This window comes from Camelus dromedarius, chromosome 5 (genome assembly GCF_036321535.1).
Source record: "Camelus dromedarius isolate mCamDro1 chromosome 5, mCamDro1.pat, whole genome shotgun sequence".
Classification (NCBI taxonomy): Eukaryota; Metazoa; Chordata; class Mammalia; order Artiodactyla; family Camelidae; genus Camelus; species Camelus dromedarius.
The window spans coordinates 92,803,552-92,822,591 of record NC_087440.1 but is presented as its reverse complement, the minus strand read 5'-3'; the positions used below and the strand labels follow the sequence as shown (position 1 = coordinate 92,822,591).

The 19,040-nt window shown below is 53.3% G+C and overlaps 1 protein-coding gene across 1 annotated transcript; it reads right to left on the bottom strand.

Moving 5' to 3' along the window:
• Positions 1–1,378: 1,378 nt before the first annotated feature.
• On the bottom strand, positions 1,379–18,986 carry LOC135321374 (uncharacterized). Its single transcript, XM_064486379.1, has 5 exons — positions 18,884–18,986; positions 10,358–10,455; positions 9,560–9,649; positions 4,438–4,590; positions 1,379–3,401 (listed from the first exon to the last, which is right to left on the bottom strand). Exons 1-5 carry the CDS (start codon positions 18,984–18,986, stop codon positions 2,835–2,837), a joined length of 1,011 nt encoding a protein of 336 aa, XP_064342449.1. The 3' UTR covers positions 1,379–2,834.
• Between the last annotated feature and the right edge of the window lie 54 nt (positions 18,987–19,040).

Genomic DNA, 19,040 nt, shown 5'->3' with positions numbered 1-19,040 from the left:
AGGAGAGAGGAACCTACCCGAACGTGCATGTGTCCCAGACAGAATCTGGCAGCACGCCATTGCTGTGGATTTCCCGGCCTTAAGAGGCCTTTTAAAAGTTCAATTTGAGATTCTTTGTAAAAAGTTCCAACACGGCCAACTTGTAAGACCCCGTATGATCAGTTACATTTACGTAAGTAATCAGGCCCATTTTACTGAAACCAGTCTTATTTTTGCAAGTTAATTAGCCTAATTTGGCTATCTAGTAGAAATGGGTGTAATTTTAGATAGAAAAAAATTTTCAGGGAGCATTAACTTGTCTTTAGGGGTTTTGTTTTTGTTTTTTGTATTTACTGCTTTAGAACAACCTCCCAGATGGCTCCTTGTTGCTGTTACATCATTGCAAAGTTTAATTGAAGTATATTAAAAGGACATTGTCAGTTTGCTTCTGAAGTTTATCACAGTATCTGTCTTTGGGTGGAGGTCAGATGTCTCACGACTAGCCGCCAGGCGATCGTGCGTACTGGAAAAGGCATCAGAGGAAGGACTCTGCATCAGAGTGGAAGAGCCCACTCCAGGCCTCCTCTCCTGAATGAGCGGCAACTCCTGTTTCTGACACCCAGCCTCAGCGCACTGAGACCAGCACCACCAGACCAGGGCAGGACAGTGGCTGACCCGAGCTGCCGGACCAAGCTTGTGTACTCATTACTTTGATAAATTGTTCACACTTTTGCTTTATGAACCAAATGTATTTCTCCTGTGGGCTCAGGGTCACCTACAGGCAGTTTTGGAAACAGCCCCCGCCAATCTGTCTTTAATGCAAGCACACTGGGTTTGATCAGTTTTCCAAAGGTATGACCATTTGGCTGTGGTATTTGTTCCTTCACTTGAAATAGATGTCATTAACCATATAGAGGCTTTTAAAAAATTCACTCAGCAAGCTCTGAATGACAGGCATCAAGCCATTAGCTTGTTCAGTTTGGAAGTCTCCACAATGAGAAAAATGGTCCCATAGGACCTCACGGCCCTCGGTGTTCTAACTGCCTCCTGGGGGGACACATGCCGTGATGCATGCACTGAACGTTGGGCTTTATAGCTGATGAGTCTTCTAATGTAACTCAGCTCTGAATGGTCCTCTCCCAGTTTAGGGGAAATACCAGGAAAATGGTTTGGTTCAGGAGCTTCTTGGCTTACACCTTTACCAATAACACTGTTACGCCTATTGTCAATTTTGGTTAGTTTGTATAACACATAAAGTGATAGTTTCTTGCCTTCAATGCTGTGTATCACCTACTCCTATTAAGATGATCTCTAAACAACTTGAAACTGCTGATCGCATCTATATTTCTCCATAAATTAATGAACATGCACAGCGCACATGCAAAGTAAAAGTGGCGTAAGTCCTATTGGACAACATGGAATCACCATCAGTCCTTGCCAGACATCGTGCTCATACAACCCTCTAAAGGGAAGCAGAGAACCGGGCTGTTAACACCTAACATCGAGGGACGTGGAAGACCCAGGGCAGGGGGGCAGCCGCCCTGCCATCGAGGGACCAAATACTTGACCACCTAATGCTCTCCATCAAAAGATTAACAGTCAAAGGGGAAACTGATGAAATAAAATTTTATAGCAAGACAAGAAAAAATTTTAACATGAAATCTTCCTCTGCCTCTTCAGGTCTCCTCCCTCCTCTTCAGTGTGTGGGGTGCGGGGTGCGTGGGCGTGAGCCAGCCCTCCTGAGTACTTAACATTCCTTCTTTATCTTGTAACAGGGCAGGACGACCCAGCACCTGATAGCTTCTTAGGAGACAGCCCTTCCTTCTCAGTCTTGTAGGGGGTCACAGTGGCCCGTTGCTTACTCTGAGTGTGCAGATCTGGGTTGTTAAACTGTCAATACTTTATTCGACATATAACACCTTGTCTCAAAAAAAAACCCACTATAATTGTGCTTTGACCTCCACTGTGTGGAACAGTCCTCTGAGCTTTATGAAAGACTGTCTCCCAGATTATAATCCTCAGGGTGGCTCAAATAAAATTTTCCATTCTTTCTTAGATTGACTATTTATTTATTTTCATCAACAGAAGTTATTTTGATAACCGACAACAATGCAAAAGTGCTTCTTGTCTACACACAAGCAAGTGAACCTGCCCGGGGGTGCGCTACTAGTCTGACAGGAGTACTGCAGCCTGGGGCCTGAACAGCAGAGGCACGGCTTGGGGGCCGGAGCCGCGCAGGGAGCTGTGGGCAGCGAGGGCTTCTTCCGGGGCCGCCCCTCTGTGCTCGCGCGTCTCTTTGCTTGTCTCTTTTTGTGAACTTCCTCATCTTCTAACAACACCAGTCAGATTGGATCAGGACCCACCAGGGGCCTTGTTTGAACCTAATCTCCTTGTGCAAGGTCCCACCTCCAAGTGCAGTCACATTCTGAGGTGCTGGGGGTCCGGGCTTCACTGTGAACTCAGGGGAGACACAGTTCAGCCCCTCCCTGGAGAGCCCGGTTTTGCCTGTTGGCAGTTCACATCACTGCCCACCCCCCAGCCTCCTAAGTGTGTCTGTCGTGGGGCTGCTCCCCGAGTGGCCCTAACGCCTGCCTGGCCCTCCCCAAGGGTGAGTGAGCTCTTTCACACGCGCTCCTTCTCCGCCTGCATGAGCCACGTTTCACTCTCGGGAAGCCATTCCCTAACAACCCACCAGCCACCGCAAGTCCCAGGAAGCCGCGTGTGGGCCCCAAGCAGGCCTTCGCTGGTGGTATCTCAGCAGTGGCTTCTCCCCCAGGGTGTAGACTCAGCGCCCCTTGCAGACGCCAGCTGTCTTGAGGCAGCTCACCCGTTCTGCCAGCCTTCTCTGTCCTGCTTCAGTTGTATTTTCGCTTACAGCTTCCTACATCTAAAAGTTCTCTTACTGCACCATTTATGCCACACGAGCACACGTGCCTGCTCTGTGCCGGGCGCTTCTCTAGGCCCCGGGGACCCGGCCCCTGTCTCCTTACCTTCTGCTGGGGAGGGGCAGCCACAGACAACCCTTCTCCGGTGTCAGGTGGTGAGTGACAAGTTCTGTGAGGAACAACAGCGAGTGGAGACAGATGGGCTATTTCCAGCAGGGTGGCAAAGGACAGTCTCTCTGAAGGGCTGGTGTTCAAGCAGAGCCTAAGCAGGGAGCAAGCACCCTGGGCAGGTGCCAGGGCCCCGGAAGGAACGAGCTTGGGGAGTCTGGACAATGCCCAGGAGGGCAAGACGAGCCGTTGGACAGAAGGGATGCTGGCTAAGGGGCTATGGGGCCAGGTCAGGGCACTGGATTTAAGCCTAAATGTGACTGCCAGCGCCCAGAGGGCTGGGCTGGTATGCCTCAAACTCTGCTGTGAGAGAGGCAGACGAGAGGGGTCAGGAGAGCTGCTGCAGGTCCGGCAGGAGGGCGACAGCGGCTGCGGAGGAAGTGAGAGGTGCTCATACTGCGGATGCACTTTGAAGCTTGGGGCACAAAGCAAAGGGAAGAGTCAGGGTGACTCAAGTGTGGGCCAGAGCAGCACCTCTGATGAGATGCTCTTTACCAAGTGGAGACAGTGTGGGGCCAGGTGAGGTGGCAGGTGCTGGGTGCATCGTGTCTGAGATGCCACCTGGACAGCGCTGAGGAAATAGCTGTGTTCTGGAGTCAAGAGCACAGGGGTGATTTCATGGCAACAACCAGGTGCCTAGGAGTGGAAGTGGAGTTCGAGGCCCAGCCTGAAGCCATGAGGCCAGGAAGGGAAGAAGCCAGGGGTCGGCGGGCCAGCACCAGGGCTCGAGTGTGGGGGTGGGGGGTGCCCATGAATGAGCAACCTGATCCCCAGCTGAGGAGCGGAGGGGACAAATGCCCCACTGGAGGGCTGCTTCAGTGCCCACTCTGCCCCCGGCTGGAGGCACCGGCTTCTCCCACATGGACTGGGCTCCTTGACTCTGTGGCCCCCAATCCTCTCTCCCCTCCTGGGAGCAGGGAGCTGTCCCCAACCTTCTCCTTCAGGACTAGGACCCGTCCCAACCCTGACCCTCTCCCAGGACTGGGAGCTGTTCCAGGACCCCCAAGGCTCCTCCACTGGGCAGGCCTCACCAGTGGCACTAAGACCAGGAGGTGAGTCAGGAGGACCTGGGCAGACCAAGGCCACCGCCCCCCACTTCACATCCCCCTCCCCAAGCCTTCATGTTTTATTTCTCAAGCTGTTCAGAGGAAGTTGTTTCTTGGACCCCCGGGGATCCCGAGGACCCTCTTCTCTCTCTCTCCCCCCATGTTCACCCTTGCTAGAGCCACTTCCTGCGTGCAAATAGGAGGCCCGGCCCCACCCTAGACAGAGAGACAGAGGGGGAGGGGTGCCCTGGGTGGTCCCCACGGCCCACAGCCTGCCCGCTGGCTCCCGTGCCCACTGCCTTTTCCTCCTCATCTTCTAGGGCAGGATCACAAAGCATGGGTCTGGTCTGGAGCCTCACCTGGAACCTGGAAACGCAAACTTGCCAGACTGCCGGACTCAGAAACTCTGGGGTGGACCCTGGGAATCCACGCTCCAATGTGCCCTCCGGGTCCAGACCAGGCGCTGGCAAACTGTGACTCACAGGCAAAATGCGGCCCAGGCCCACCTGTTCCTGTAAGGAAAGTGTTCAGGAACAATCACACCACTCACTCAGGTACAAGCTAGGGGAGAGCCAGGAGAGAGCCGGTGGACAGGGTTCCAGGGATCAACATGGTTGCTGGCCTTCCAGGGGCAGGCGGGGAACCCCTGCCCCCGCCACACTCAGTCCATTCACGGGGTCAGGCTCCTGTACCCCGATCATCGTCTCCACCCTGAGGCTGGGAGGGAGCCTCACGGGTCTGGAGCAGCAGTCCACAAGCCGGTCCCCTCCAGACAGGCAAGTGAAGACTCCGCACAGAGCTACCGGCAGCCACAGGCGAGGGCACACCACACGCTGGCCCACACCACACATGTGCCCTTCCTGTACGTTCTGAACACGACAGTTGTCAAGGGAAGGGAGCCCCTCATAAGCCCTCCAAGAAAAGCACAGGCACTCCCGCATGAGGTCCCCAGCCCAGCGCTGCAGGCGCCCGGGGGGCCACGGGTCCCCCAGCTCCTGTGCCACTCACCCTTCCACACGCCCGCCCTGCTTACAGATACTCATGCATTCACCCTGGTTCCAACCCCGAGGCAGAGAGTGATGCTCCTGTTCGTCAGCTGAGAGAACCGGGGCATGGAGAGGGTCCCCCAGCCGAGGGGCAGCTGTGGGGGCGGGGGACACCGTGTGGGGGCCGTGGCAGCTGTATGGAGGCAACAGGCACCACTTCAAAGGGCTGGAGTGGAAACTGAGGGCTGTCAGGGAGGAATGGTGGAATAAACCCCCTTCAGTGTGCTTGCGCACCTGTGTTATACGTTAACGAGGTCCCCCTGGAAGGCAGGGAATGCCTGCTTGCCAAAAAAAGTTTCCTCCTGGTGCCAGCAAGGTAGTTCCTCAGGAGATAACACTCCCTTCTCAATCCTGTAAGGGGTCACAATGACCACTACTCCCCTGGGCGGACTATGCAATCCGTCAGTAAGTTACTTTGATGTGGCACTGAGACAGGAGGGAAGGGGACAGGGCACGGCCATTCAAGGAATGACACAGCAATTAGCACCAAGATGGTGGAAAATCTAACTCCCGTAGGCTTGAAGCCCAAGATGGCGGGAGATTTGACTTCCAGCAGACCTTGACCTTCATTATATGCTCACTGTAATTATTAGCATGGCCAGTGACACTCCCATAGGCGCAGAACGGGTCCAAGGCTGACCATAAAAGGTCACAAAGCGGGCCGTGGCCCAGTTCCTAACCCTTCCCCAAAGTGGCTGGAATAAGCTCCCACCTGTTAGCAGAGGCGGTGCCTGAGCCCAGGAAAACCAGCGCCCACCCCCCTCACGCCGCGCTCCCTCCGAGTGACAGGCCGCGCTGTCTCTGGCGCGTGTCTGAGTAACCGTGGCTCGCTCAGACTCTTCCCGCGTGAAGCCAAGGACCCACCTCGGCGGGGCGCACCCCAGAGACCAGCCAGGACCTGGGACACGGCCCTCCGCTCGTCCCGCACTTTTTTCCTGTATCATCACCGTTTCCTCAAAAACTTAGATAACTGCGCTTTGGCCTCTAACGGGCAGAAGAGTCCTCACTGTTTTCTGAAAGACTGCCTCTTGGGTTATAATCCTCAGACTGGCTTGAATAAAATTTCACACTTTTTTCTTAGATTGACTATTGATTCTCGTTTTTCCTTGACAGGAAGCTGGAGAAAAGAGCAGGAACGGGGTGCGCCTGGGGCACAGGGAGAGGCAGCCTCAGAATCCGACCCGATGGGGCTGGGGAGGGGCTCGGGGGATAGGGGCCGGGGACAAGAGTGAGAGCATCTTTGGCAAAGGGGCCAGTCTGAGCTGAGTGTGGTGGAGCCCAAAGGGTCCCCTTAGCTCAGGGCAACTCGAGAAACCTCCCGGACACTGTTGCCCCACGCACCCCGTCCGCATCCCCCCGCTTCTCCCAGGCTCACTGGTGGGCGCAGACGCTGAGACCCGGGGCTCGCCCACCAGGAGGGAGGCGCCTAGGCCTCCTGCCGCCAGAACTCAGGCACTTGCCCCCAGAGGTCCAAAGCAGGCTCTGCCGACCGGGAGGGCACTACTGAGAGGGCCCCTTCCTGGCCCCCTCACCGCGTTTTAGTGAGGTTTCCCAGTCCTTTTGTCATAGCCTGGTATCTGCGACTGAGACGTTCCCCTGAGTTCTGTGAGCCACTTTAGGAAATGAGCTGAACCTGAGGGGGTCGTGGAGCCTCTGACTTACAGACAGCGAGTCAGAGGCTCAGGTGACAGCCTTGGTTTGCAGCTGGGGTCTGAAGCTGAGGGGCAGGAGACGGCCTTGGGGGGCTGAACCCTAACCTGTGGGGGCTGAGGTGAGCTCTCAGACACCCTGCTGGGGCCCGAGAGCTGCTTGCTGGGGGGGGCGGGGGGGCTGCCCCCACTCCAGGATCTGGCGGAGGAACCCGAAAGAGACCAGAAGTACGTTTCGCACACCAAGACTGTGCCAGACGTGTGACAAAGGGCTTTGGGAATATTAAGCTGATGTCCCCCCTCCCCTACAGGCCCAGCTCCCCTGCAGGTGCACCAGTGCGGCCACGTCCTGAGGCTGGAACACAGCCCCTTGTTCCACGGGGTGGTGTGGAGCAACCAGACCCAGAGCCAGAGCCTCAGTCCCGGGGAGCTGATGTTGACCGTGAGCGGGGTCAGCTGGGTCTCTGCCTGTCTGGGGTCCAGTCCCAGGAGACCTCAGCCAGCCCGGGGCCGGGATGGGTCACTGGACACACGTTTCTGCTGGAGGAAAGTGTGAACTTGGGTGGCATAGCACATTTTCAGCAAAACAAACAAACAAACAGTCCCCAGAGAGGACAAGACTGGCAGCTGAAGGCCCTGACCAGCTGGATGGGAACATCTGTCATCCCTGAGTGGAAACCAGTGGTGCCTCCCCGCACCACTACCCCCGCGCCCCCCATGGCGGGAAGCTCCGACTAGCTGAACCAGATCGGCGCATGGAGCAAACATCCTCACCCTCACCTCACCAACTCGGAAGTTAATCTGATACGGTCGCAAACTCAAGTATAAAAGGCTTTTTAAAACTATAAAGTTTCTAGAAAAAAACAGAAGAACTTCTTTGTGACTTGGTTTTCAACAAAGATTTCTCAGGAAACTTAAGGAACTAACCATAAAATAAAAATTTTACACTGATAAACATCAAAAGCTCAAACTACTGTTCATCTAAAGACACTTAAAAAAAATGAATAGACCACATATAAAAAATAACTCAAAACGGATTAAAGACCTAAATGTAAGACCTGAAACGACAAAACCCCTAGGAGAAAACCTCGGGGGAAGCTTTGTGACCCTAGACTTGGCGGTGAGTCCTTGGCTGTGACATCAAAAGCACAGACAACAGAAGAAAAAAGAGACAAACGGGACTACATCAGACTTAAAAACTTTTGTGCATCAAATGATGCAACCAACAGAGGGAAAAAGCAACCTACAGAATCAAAGGAAATATTTGCAAATCATGATAAGGGCTAATATCCAGAATGTATAACGGCTCCCTGCAGCTCAGCAAAAATCATGTAACTCAATTAAGAAATGAACAAAAGACCTGGATAGACGTTTCTCTAGATTATATACAAATGACCCATGCACACATGAAAAGGTGCTCAGCATCGCGGATCATCAGAGGAGTGCAAATCGTAACTGCAGGGAGAGACCAACTCACATCCAGTGGATGACAGCGACCAAGCAAACAGAAAACAACAAGTGCTGGCGAGGATGCAGACAAACTGAAAGCCTGTGCACGCAGGGTGGGGTGTTAAAGGAGCAGTCACCATGGGAAGCAGTATGGAGTTCCCTCAAAAAATACAAATAGAGCCAGCAGGCGGCCCGCCAACCCCCCCTCTGGTGCACATGCACGAGGACCAGGAACCGCATCCTGAGGACGTACCTGCAGCCATGCTCACAGCAGCACTATTCACAGCAGCCACGAGGTGCACGCACCCCACGTGCCCACGGGTGGATGGCAGGATAACGTGGCCCGTCCACACAGCGGACTATTACTCAGCCTTGAAAAGGAGGGGAATTCTGCACATGCTGCAACATGGATGAGCCACGAGAATGTTATGCTAAACGAGGTCAGTCAGTCACGAAAAGTTAAATGCTGTGTTAGCCTACTTACACGAGGTCTCTAAAGCAGACACACTTAGAGCAGGAGGTGCCAGGGGCTGGGGTAGGAGGAAAGGGAGGTGGTGTTCAATGCGGACAGAGGTTCAGATTTGCAAGATGAGAAAGTTCTGGGGATCTGTTTCACAATAATATAAATACACTTAACATCTTTCAATGGTTAAGATGGTAATTTTTGTTTGGTTTTAGCACAATAAAACGAACACACAAGGAAAGATCTGGGTAAAATGTTTCTGAAACATGTATCTGACAAAGAACTTAAATCCTAAACAAAGAACTCCTGCAACTCAACAGTAAACACACAAACAAGCCCCACTGAATGGGCACGAGACTTGAACAAATACTTCCTAAAGGAAGACACGGGTAAAATGTAAGATAAATGATGAATAAAAGGCGAGTAACTCCTCAGAGGGGTGAACAGAATTCTAAAGAACACGGGAAGAGAAGACGCGAAGCAGCCACTACTTCGGAAAACCCGGTGGTGTTCAGAGCTAAACCACCCTCTGCTCTGCGACCCTGACCCAACCACTCGGAGGCTTCCATCCGGGAGAGATGAAAACACACGTCTGTGAAGACTTATTCGTGGCAACTGTACTCATGATGGGCGCAAAGTGAAAACGACCCACGTGCCCATCAGAAGGAGAGAGGATAAACAACTGGTGTGTTTGTACAGTGAACAGTCAGAGAACCAGCTCCCAGTTCGCACGCACGCACGCGCCCCAGCGCCGGCGCCGCGGGCTCCATCCGCACCAGGGCCGCGGGGGCCGGGGCCCCCCCACCGTGAGAGGGGGCAGCCAGCGCTGCCGTGTGCGTGGGGGCTTCCCGTGGGGATGGAAACAGTCTGTTACCTTAGCACAGGGCGGCCGCGTGAATCCTCCGGCTCTCGCTGAGCTGTGACACGGACCTGTATGCTTCCAAGTGTATAAGCTATACCTCACCTAAAAAATAACCTCTTATTTAGAGCTATATGAAAAAAAGGAGAGAACATCAAAAAGAGTTAGTAATATCTTTGCACATTATAAAATCCAAAATCAAGTTATTCTATAATAAAACTAAATAACCAACAATATACAAACAATAAAACCTACATAACTCTCCACAATGTTTATAAAAATGCTTCCATAAAGTTGGGAGTTCTGCTTTCTCATCATGATTTCTCAGCTTTTTTATTTCATTTATTAGGTATTCCCTACTATTAGTCGTTTGCAAGCTAGCATTTAGAAAAGCTTCCAAAGCTTTGCTATCAGGACCGCCAGCAGTGGGGGCAAAACCTGCAACCCCATGGGAAATGGCTAGGTGGCAGCGCCGCGGCTCCACGGGTCTCAGTCTAGGAGACTGGGTTTGCTGAACCGTCTAAGTAGCTCATTATGAAATGCAATTTAAGCAAGAAAATATTATAAATGTAGAAAATGTGCCGCCCCCCAATTGCAGGGCTTAAACAGCTCAGCCCAACGTGAGGCTCCTCTAAGTCTTTGCTCAACGGCTTCCAACACTGAACCCCTCCTCTGAGGTTGTAACAGCATCCCTCTCTTCAGCTTAAATGTTCTGCGATCACGTTCCAGCACAAAAGCAGGACCAGGGGGTGTCCTGGAACATGTCTGCAGGCAGAGCTCCCGCGGCACCTGCCCACTGGTGGACCACCTCACCCTCCTGGCTCCTGGTGTCCGCGCAGCAGGGCCCGGGTCGGACCCATCCTTCGTGTTCCTGAATGCAGAGGGTAACTTCAGGCTGGAGAGACAAGCTGCTTAGTATTTACTCCCTTGAGTTCCGATGACCTGGAGTCCGTGCTCTTAAAAGGAAGCCTGGGCTTTTCAGAGTGGGAGGCAAGGGGTCAAGAGTTATGTGGAATTCAGGCAGGTCCGAAAAAATACGCACAACCACACTTCATCCAGGACCAAGCCATGTGCATGGTCCGCCATGAGTGTCACTACTCCTCGTGTAACTGAGCACTTTGTTGACTGAATGTGTATTCTTTTAATTTTCAAGCTTTTTTTTTTTAAAGTACGTACTATATCAAACAGGAACTATGCTTGGCTGCTTGTAACACAGACCAAAAACAATGGAGGCTTTAAAAAGTTCACCTCCCTCTCAGGTAAAAAAAGTCTAGAGGAGGGCGGTCCAGGTAGGGCCAGTGGGATGGCTCCGTGGGTGACAGGAACCAGGTTCTGCCACTGTCTGTGGGTGGCTTCCACCATCAAGGTCGCCTCAGGGCTGAAGATGGCTGCTGAAGCTCACGTCATCAGGTCTGAGTTCTAGGAAAGCAGCAGGAAGAAAGCTGAATGAAAAGGGCCCTCCCACACCTCCCGTCCCAGGTGACTTCTGGAGGTCCTTCTCTAGAACCTGTCCTTCCACATTCCTCTGTGCTCTCAACCCCACCCAGACATGTACCAGCACACATGTGTACCTGTAAAGTGGGGGTTTCAGCTGCTTACTTCCAAATGACACCCTGTGCATTTCTGCATCTTTCTGCTCCCACGTGCCCTTCCTCGTGGAAACCCCTTCAGGTAATGGCTGTGACCCCGAACTCGGTCTTGGCACAGAGCACACTCTACCCCACGTCCACGCCACACCTCCCTGGCTCCCCTCCATGGGAGCTCACTGCTTCTGCTGCTCCGCCTCGCGCCGTGCATGCGGCTGTTCCAACTTACCAAAGCGACAGGAGAGGCCTACTTTCAACGCTCATGGGTGCTGCCAGATTGATTCCCAAAGAAGCTAAAACACTTCATAACCTACCAGCAACTGTAACTACTGTTTTCCTCCACCTCCCATCAGCAACAAACGACACGGCGCTTTCCAGAGCCTTGCCGCCAGCGTGTGGGGTGAAGCGCCCTGGCTTCTAGCCCGTTACCATTAAGAGCTTGAGCACTTCCACGTTTCTTGGCCATTAGGATTTGGGCCTCCCATCCATACAGTTGTCCTGTGTTTCTGTTTGACTGCTGTTCTTTCCTGGAAAGTTTTAGAAGGCTTTTGTACAGTATGCATTAGCCCTCTGTCATCTACATCACAAGCATTTTCCAACCAACAGCGGCCGGGTCATGGCATCTCTGGCCGTACGTTCTCCCACATTGACCACGTCTGCCTCTGCCTTCCTGAGCGGCCCCTGGTTTCCCAGTCTAGGCAAGGCTCCCCTGCCCCGCGAATAGGAGTCAATCCTCAGGCATTTTTTCATCCACAAACATCTTAAGGTAATTTTATCCAATTCCAACAAGACACCTCACTGGGACTCCTGCTGGAGCTGCACCGTATCTGCATATCAACGACACCTTTCACGGTATAGAGCCTCCCACACATGCTTCCACCTGCTCAGGTTTTGTGTCTTTCAGTAAGATCTGTCTTCTTCATATGGGTATAGGTCCTACACCTTTACTCTGAAACGTGTTTATTTTCTCACCACGCACACGGAACGTTTTCTAGGCTCTTACTGCCGTGGAGATAAGCTAATGACTCTGGATCTCTAGCCTGCACCCAGAAGCCTTCCCCAAGCATCTTGTGATATGCAGACAGGCTGTGCAGCAGGAGCCCACACAGCAGGCCCGACGCGGGGCTCCTCAGGAAGTGCCTGCAAGGCTGGCATCACCCGGCACCCAGGAGCATCTGGGAGCTGAGATTTTGGGAGGGTCCCCGCCGTCCTGACTGCTAGGATGGCTCACTGTGCCTGAACTGTCTGCGGAAACACTCAAGGTGTATGCTGAGCCAAGAGATGGGAATCATGGTACACGTGGGGCAGAGGGTGCCCCTGTGACCAGCCTCTGACACAAACCCTGTGCACCGAGACGCCAAGGAATTTCCTGGCAGACACCATCGCATACAAGTTGTCACAGCTCGTTGCTGGACGAATTGAACACAACCCGTGTGGCTTCACCAGAGGAGGACTCCTGGAATTGCCCTGTATGCCTCTTCCCTTTGGAGCCTCTCACCGCAGGAAATCTGGGCTGAGAGACAACCACACCCGAGTCCCACAGGTCCTGCCGGTGAACCGCCACGCCTGGAGGTGGTCCTAAGGACCCCAACACACAGGTACACGTCACATTGGCAGAAAGAGCTGGACCTCGGCCTAAGCTGGGTCAGTCACTCCACCTGCCGAGCTTACCGCATCTTAATGACAGGGACCACGGACACCCTAATGCTGCTCTGCAATCTAAGCGAACACTGGCTGCTGGTTTCCAGTTTTCATTCCTTTAAGTGGCACCAGTCCCCGACACTATGGTTCAGCTGCCAGTCCCCACGGCGTCAGCTGTGAGCAACGGCAGGGGCACGTGCTGCCCCTCCATGCAGGGGCTGCCCGTCTAAGCCTCTCCTCCCTGGACAGTCGTGGGCAGGCCCTCCCCCACAGAAAAGTAATCCCTCCCCAAACTACTGTGGGTTCTCCTCAAACCCGTATGTGAATATCAAATAGGTGTCAGGTCGCGAGATTCAGAAATTAACACAATACACACTCTGCCCTTCAGAGACCTGTAACACAACGTGGAAAGTCCCCTCGTAGGAGGCTTACCACTTAGTAAGGGCTCGGTCATTTAACCAAAATCCCCACAAGGCAGCCCAAAACGCTTGTGAAATAGATGAACTGTTTAATTCTGGTAGCATAAGCAAATGTGGGCGACGCAGGGGAAGGGATACTTAATTGTGCCCAGAGACTCACAGATAGCTTTGCAGGCCAAAGGACGCCTGTGTGGGCTGCACAGAGGAGGTTTCACCGGGGGGCCAGCAGGGGCAGGACTCAGTCCAAGCAGAACAGTGCATGTAAGGAGAGGATGTCAAAGTATACAACATGCTCAGGAAATGATGAGAAACTGCCCTGCAGGCCCAGGCCCGGGCTGCAAGGCCAAGCAGTGACACAGCAGCCACTGCAGGCTGTGTGCAGGCTGGACCAGAGGCCCCCCCCCCAGTCAGGGAGGAGGCACGTGCAGGCTGGACCGGAGGCCCCCCCAGCTGGGGAGGCGGCACTGCTGAGGTGATGTGCACCTGGGTCACAGAGCAGGGCGGGGCAGCAACCAGACATGGAGGAGACCTCAGCAACAAGGCTCCCTGCCCCCGGACACCACTTTGACGACGTGTGTCTGAGTCTGCACAAGCTAGTCGGCGTTTGCCAGCAAGGATGGATTTTCAGGGGAGAAGCATTTTCTGGAAGGAACTTCACTACGTCTGTATAATTCCCTGTTCAACTTTCTAAACAATGTAGTGAGTTTCTTTTTCTTTTTCTTTTAATCTCCTCTTTCTTTTTTTCCTCCTAAAAGATCTTCCACTGGGGTTAACTCTCTTCCAGAGAACATCTGGGGCGGTGGGTTCTAGCTACGGTTTTATCAGTCAGAGCTTCTGTCCTTGTGGGGTTTTTCTGCAGCCATTTTTCCCACACATTAGATTTTATAAAGATGACTGTTCTATCCATTGTTAGACAGTAACAACTGCCACTGAACACGGCTTCAAGACTGACGATCCCTACCTGGCTTCCTTTTCTCTAATGTCACCAACCAGATACGACTCTTCAGTTCTTTACCTGGAATCCATCTTACCAGCCCGTTACATTTCATGCTGTAATTCATAACAGATACTGTCAGAAAAAGTACCAATGACCGAGGCCGTGTCCGCTTCCTGGCTAGTCCAGAGGGTGGCCATATCAAGGTCAAGTGAGGTGCCCTTCAGCAGGGCTGAAAACAAGGAGACGGCCCGCCTCCCGTGTCCCTCACCAAAACAACATGAACAAAAGCACAAAGCCAGGGGCCTGTCCCCATCAGGCGGGGTTCACCGGAGGGCAAGACAACAGGAAGAATCTGGCCTCAAAAACACCAGGTTCTGCACACGTCTGAGTTCTTTATGCCCACAGTCCTGAGTGTCAGGAAAGCTGAGGTACCTGCCCCCCCCCCACAGGCTCACCACACGTGTTTAACATCACCACCACCGACAACTGAAAGCCAAACCACGAGGCACAAACGGTGACAGGGTGACAGCGCAGGGGCTTCCCTCACTCCCTGCACCGCCCAGCGGGAAGGATCTGTGCAGGCAGGGCCACGAAGCCAGACCCAGGCTCTGTCACCCTGGAGGGACAGCCACATGCTGAGGGCAGGCCCCCGGGGGATCACAGTGGGTGACCTTTCCGCGTGCCGTCTGATTCGCCGTGCTGCTGTTTTTGAGGATGTCTGCGTTTATACTCAAGAGGGCGGCTGGTCCGTGGTTTTCCGGTGCTGTCTGTCTAGCTTAGGCAGCCAGCTAACGCTGACCTCACAGCACAGGTTAGGAAGTGCTCCCTCCTCCTCCTCCTTGGGAAGTTTCAGGAGGATGAGTGCTAATCCCCCATGACTGTTTCGCACGGTGTCTGCTAGCGGAGCCACATGTTCCTGGACTTTTCTTTGTTGGGAGGTTCTAACCTACGCGGTCTCTCCTTGTGATGGTCTGCTGAGATTTTCTGCTTCTTCTTGAGTGTTTCTAGAAACTTGTCTATCTCACCTAGACTACCTAGTCTGTTGGTGTAGAACTGTTCACAGCAATAAATCTTACAACACGTCTAACTTCTGTAAGGTTGGTAGTAAAGTCCTGACTTACCTGTGCTTTCTGTTCTCTGTTGAGCTGAACTTGGACCTCGACCTCACTCCAGGTATAAAGATTCAGCTCAGGAGGGATCAACAACTGGAGCTAAAACTATAAAACTACTGGGAAAGGGGAACACAGGAGTAAATCTTCACGATCTCAGATTTGGCAATAGAGTCTTTGATTTAACACCAAAGTGAAAAATAGCTGAATTAAACCTACTCAAAAGTAAACCCTTTTTGCATCAAAGGACATCACCAAGAATTTTAAAAGACCACCTACAGAGTGGGAGAAAACCCTTTTTGCATCAAAGGACATCATCAAGAATTTTAAAAGACCACCTACAGAGTGGGAGAAAACACCTGTAAACCACGTATCTGACGAGGCGTCAACATCCAGAATACACGAAGAGCTCCCACAACTCAACAACAAAAAGCAAAACCACCAACTGTGAAACAGGCAGAGGACTTGAATAGACACACAAATGGCCAACAAGTACGTGGAAAGATGCTCAACATCACTGGTCATTAAGGAAATAGAATGAAAACCATGGGGAGATACCACTTCATACCTACCACAATGGCATCACTCTAAGAAAAGGGGGGGGGGTTGGTGACACACAAGTACCATTTGCTGGTGAGGGTGTGGAGAGATGAGAGCCCCCAGACACCGCGGGTGGGAATGTAGAATGGTGGGAAGCGGTCTGGCGGCTCCCCATAAAGGTAAACACAGAGCTACTGTCCGGCTCGCAAGGCTGGCCCGAGGTGTGCACTCGAGAGAAATAGACTCTCGTCCATACTGAAAGCGGGATGTGAGCGTTCACAGCAGCATTATCCACACCAGCCAAGAGGTGGAAACAACTCAAACGCCCATCAGTGGATGAATAGGCAAACCGGCCCTGCTGTACACCAGTAACAGGAAATCATTCAGCCACGGAAGGAGCAGAGTACCGATGCATACTACAGCCTGGACAGACCTCAAACACACAGTATGCTCAGCGAGCAAAGCAGAGGCCCCACGCTGCGTGAGCCTCCTTCGTGAGGTGCCCAGGGTAGGCAAACCTAGAGACAGAAGGCAGGCGAGCAGGCACGAGGGGACGGGTAAGCGGGAAGTGGGGGAAGGGGCAACAGGAGTGACTAGTGAACGGGTATCGGGCATTTTTCTGGGTAATGAAAACAGGTGGAAAGGAGAAACGGTGTGAATACAGTCAACACCCTAAATTGTACACTTTAAAATGGTTAATGGTAAGAGATGTGAGTTTCCCCAAATTTAAAAAGTAAAGGGCTGGAGAAGGACACAGCATCCTAACACAAACCAGAAGAGAGCTGCAGCAGCCGTGCTAACTTCAGACACGGAGCCTTGAGACGGAGGAGACGATTTAGGATGAAGGAGCGCGTTCGACGATGAAAAAGATCAGTCCTCCAAGAAGACGTAGCCAGGCTTAACGTGCACGCGCCTAACGACAACAGTGTCAAAACCCCTGTGACCAAGACTAAGAAGACTTAGGAGAAACAGACTCGTCACATGTATGGCTGGAGACGTCAACGTCCTCCCACCACCAGCAGGATCCTGCGAGTGGAGAGTCAGTAAAGGCCCCGTCAATCAACTGGATTTAACTGGCACCTCACAGAACACTTCACCCAACAGCAGCAGAGCACACATTCTTTTCGCGCTCACACAGAACGTTCACCACGACGGACTGTATTCTGAGACATAAAACACACCTTAACACGTTTAACAGAACTCTCAGAGCACAGGGGTATTAAACCAGAGGTCAACAGCAAAGACAGATGGGAAATCCCACAGTATCCGAGATCAAACAACACGTTTCTAAATAACATGAGCCAAATAACAAAATTCAAGAGAAATTTGAAAGTATTTTGAACTAAATGAAAATTAAAACACAACTTATCAAAATATGTGACATGTGGCACAATTTACAGCACTGAAACACTTACGCTAGAAAGAAGAGAACTCTAAAATCAATCCTCTAAGCCTCCACTTGGAGAAGCTAGAGAAGAGTAACAAACACACGAACAGAAAGCGCAGAGAAAAGAAAGGAGGATCAGAGCAGCAACTACGAGACGGGTAAAACCAGAGAACACTCGCGCGAGTGGTTCTCTGAAAAGATCGATGAAACTGGTAACTCTAGCCAGGCTAACCAAGGAAAAGCAACAAATGTAAATCGCCTCTGATCCCACGGGCATTAAACGGTAACAGAGGAGTATTAACAACTCACGCTCTCGCTCACAGCCCTCTGCGAGCCCTCCCTCCGCCTGACTCGGAGAAGCCTGCTTCTCTCTGACTCACCTCCTCACCATTCTTGCTCCTGCCTCGGGGGCCTCTCAGCTGGTCCCCAAATACCCCAGGCACGTGCTGCGTCCTCAGGGCCCTGGCATTTTCCTCTGCCCAGATACCCCCAGGCCAGACACCTGCCTGCCGCCCCCCAGAAAGGCTTTCCGCGGTGGCTCTCCAGAGGGCAGCACCGCTCCCCTGCTCTCGCGCGCTCCCGCTTGTTTCCGTAAGTGACGTTTCGCTGGACACAGCCTGCCTCATGGCCCGCGGACCACCTCGGCTGCTTCCGCGCTGCCGCGGCCGAGCGGGCGGGCGTCCACCGCGGCCCTCACGCGGAGAGCCAGCGCACCCTGCCCGCCACCCTGCTCGCTCTGCGCTCTCACAGCTCTCCCCGCGGACGGGCTAGCCGTCCGTCCTCCGCCTCTGCCCACTGTGACGTCAGCCCCGCCGGGACCGGGAAACCGGGCACACCTCGCTCCCAGTGGGTCGTCGGTGTCCGGAAGCCTGTGCCCCGGGGCCGGCCGCGCGGATGCTGCTCGGCAAACAGCCGCTGAACGCCCGCGCGGGCGGAGAGAGGCGGCCGCCGCGAGGAGAGCTGGGCGGTGGGCGGGGCGGGCGGAGGCCGACTGGCCACGCCCCTCTAGCGCCTCCTCGTCGTACCACGGACACGTGACTACTAAGCACATAAATCACCTCTTGAGAAGTGTGGCTAGAGAATTACCCACGTGAAAGGCAAGGCAACTGCCCTCTGAGCTAAAGTTGTGTGGAAGGAGATGCGCTCAGATACACACCTGCTTTTGGAGAAAACGCTGTTTACAACGCCAGCGTGACGAAGGACGGCGACCGACTGAGGCCGCAGCACCGCTGCGGCGGTGGCACCGCGGGCGCGCGACGAGCGCGCGTGAGGAGCGCAGCCGTCACCCACCCGAGCGGCAACTAGCGACTGAAGCGCAAATCATGAAAAAGCACAATTCACTTAACAAAATACTTAGCAAGATGGAGGCGATTCCAGAAAAAAATAAGTAAGAGTTACAACAGTTTCCTTTGAGGGTTAGAAACAAATTTAAAAACTGGGTCTCTTTTTTTTTTTAACAAGCCTCGGGTGCTATTTGGTCTTATTTAACTTTTAACCATCCACGTAACTGACTAAGAAGTAGCCAGCGGAGAGCTCAGATCAGCCCGCGCGGCCACTCCCACGCCGTGCACACACCCGCAGAGCAAAGAGCAGACAGCAGGGTCCAAACACCCTGCTTCTTTTCTCAAGACGCCCGTCTGAAAAGGCAGGTGAGATCTTCACCTTAAAGCTGAGCAGGGGGCCTGCGCTGCCGGCTTGGCGGCACCGCCTCCTGTCTTACGCTGGACCGCTTTTGCCCAGAGCTGCCCCGAGAAGCAGCCGAGCGAGGCGGGCACACGGGAGCGGAGGTCGGTGCACATAAGGTCGGACGGACGCACACGCATCGCCGGCTTCCCCACCCGGCTGCCCCGCAGAAGCCCACACGGCACCGGGCCTGC

What these genes read in the sequence shown, in the direction of transcription:
- LOC135321374 (XM_064486379.1), bottom strand. Translation starts at nt 18,986, where the DNA reads ATGCGTGTGCGTCCGTCCGACCTTATGTGCACCGACCTCCGCTCCCGT. An exon ending in CTGGGCAAAAGCGGTCCAGC is followed by an intron (nt 10,456 to 18,883) that starts GTAAGACAGGAG and finishes GTAAATACTAAG; the next exon opens with CAGCTTGTCTCTCCAGCCTG. An exon ending in CGCGGCCGCCCTGTGCTAAG is followed by an intron (nt 4,591 to 9,559) that starts GTAACAGACTGT and finishes CTTTCCTTACAG; the next exon opens with GAACAGGTGGGCCTGGGCCG.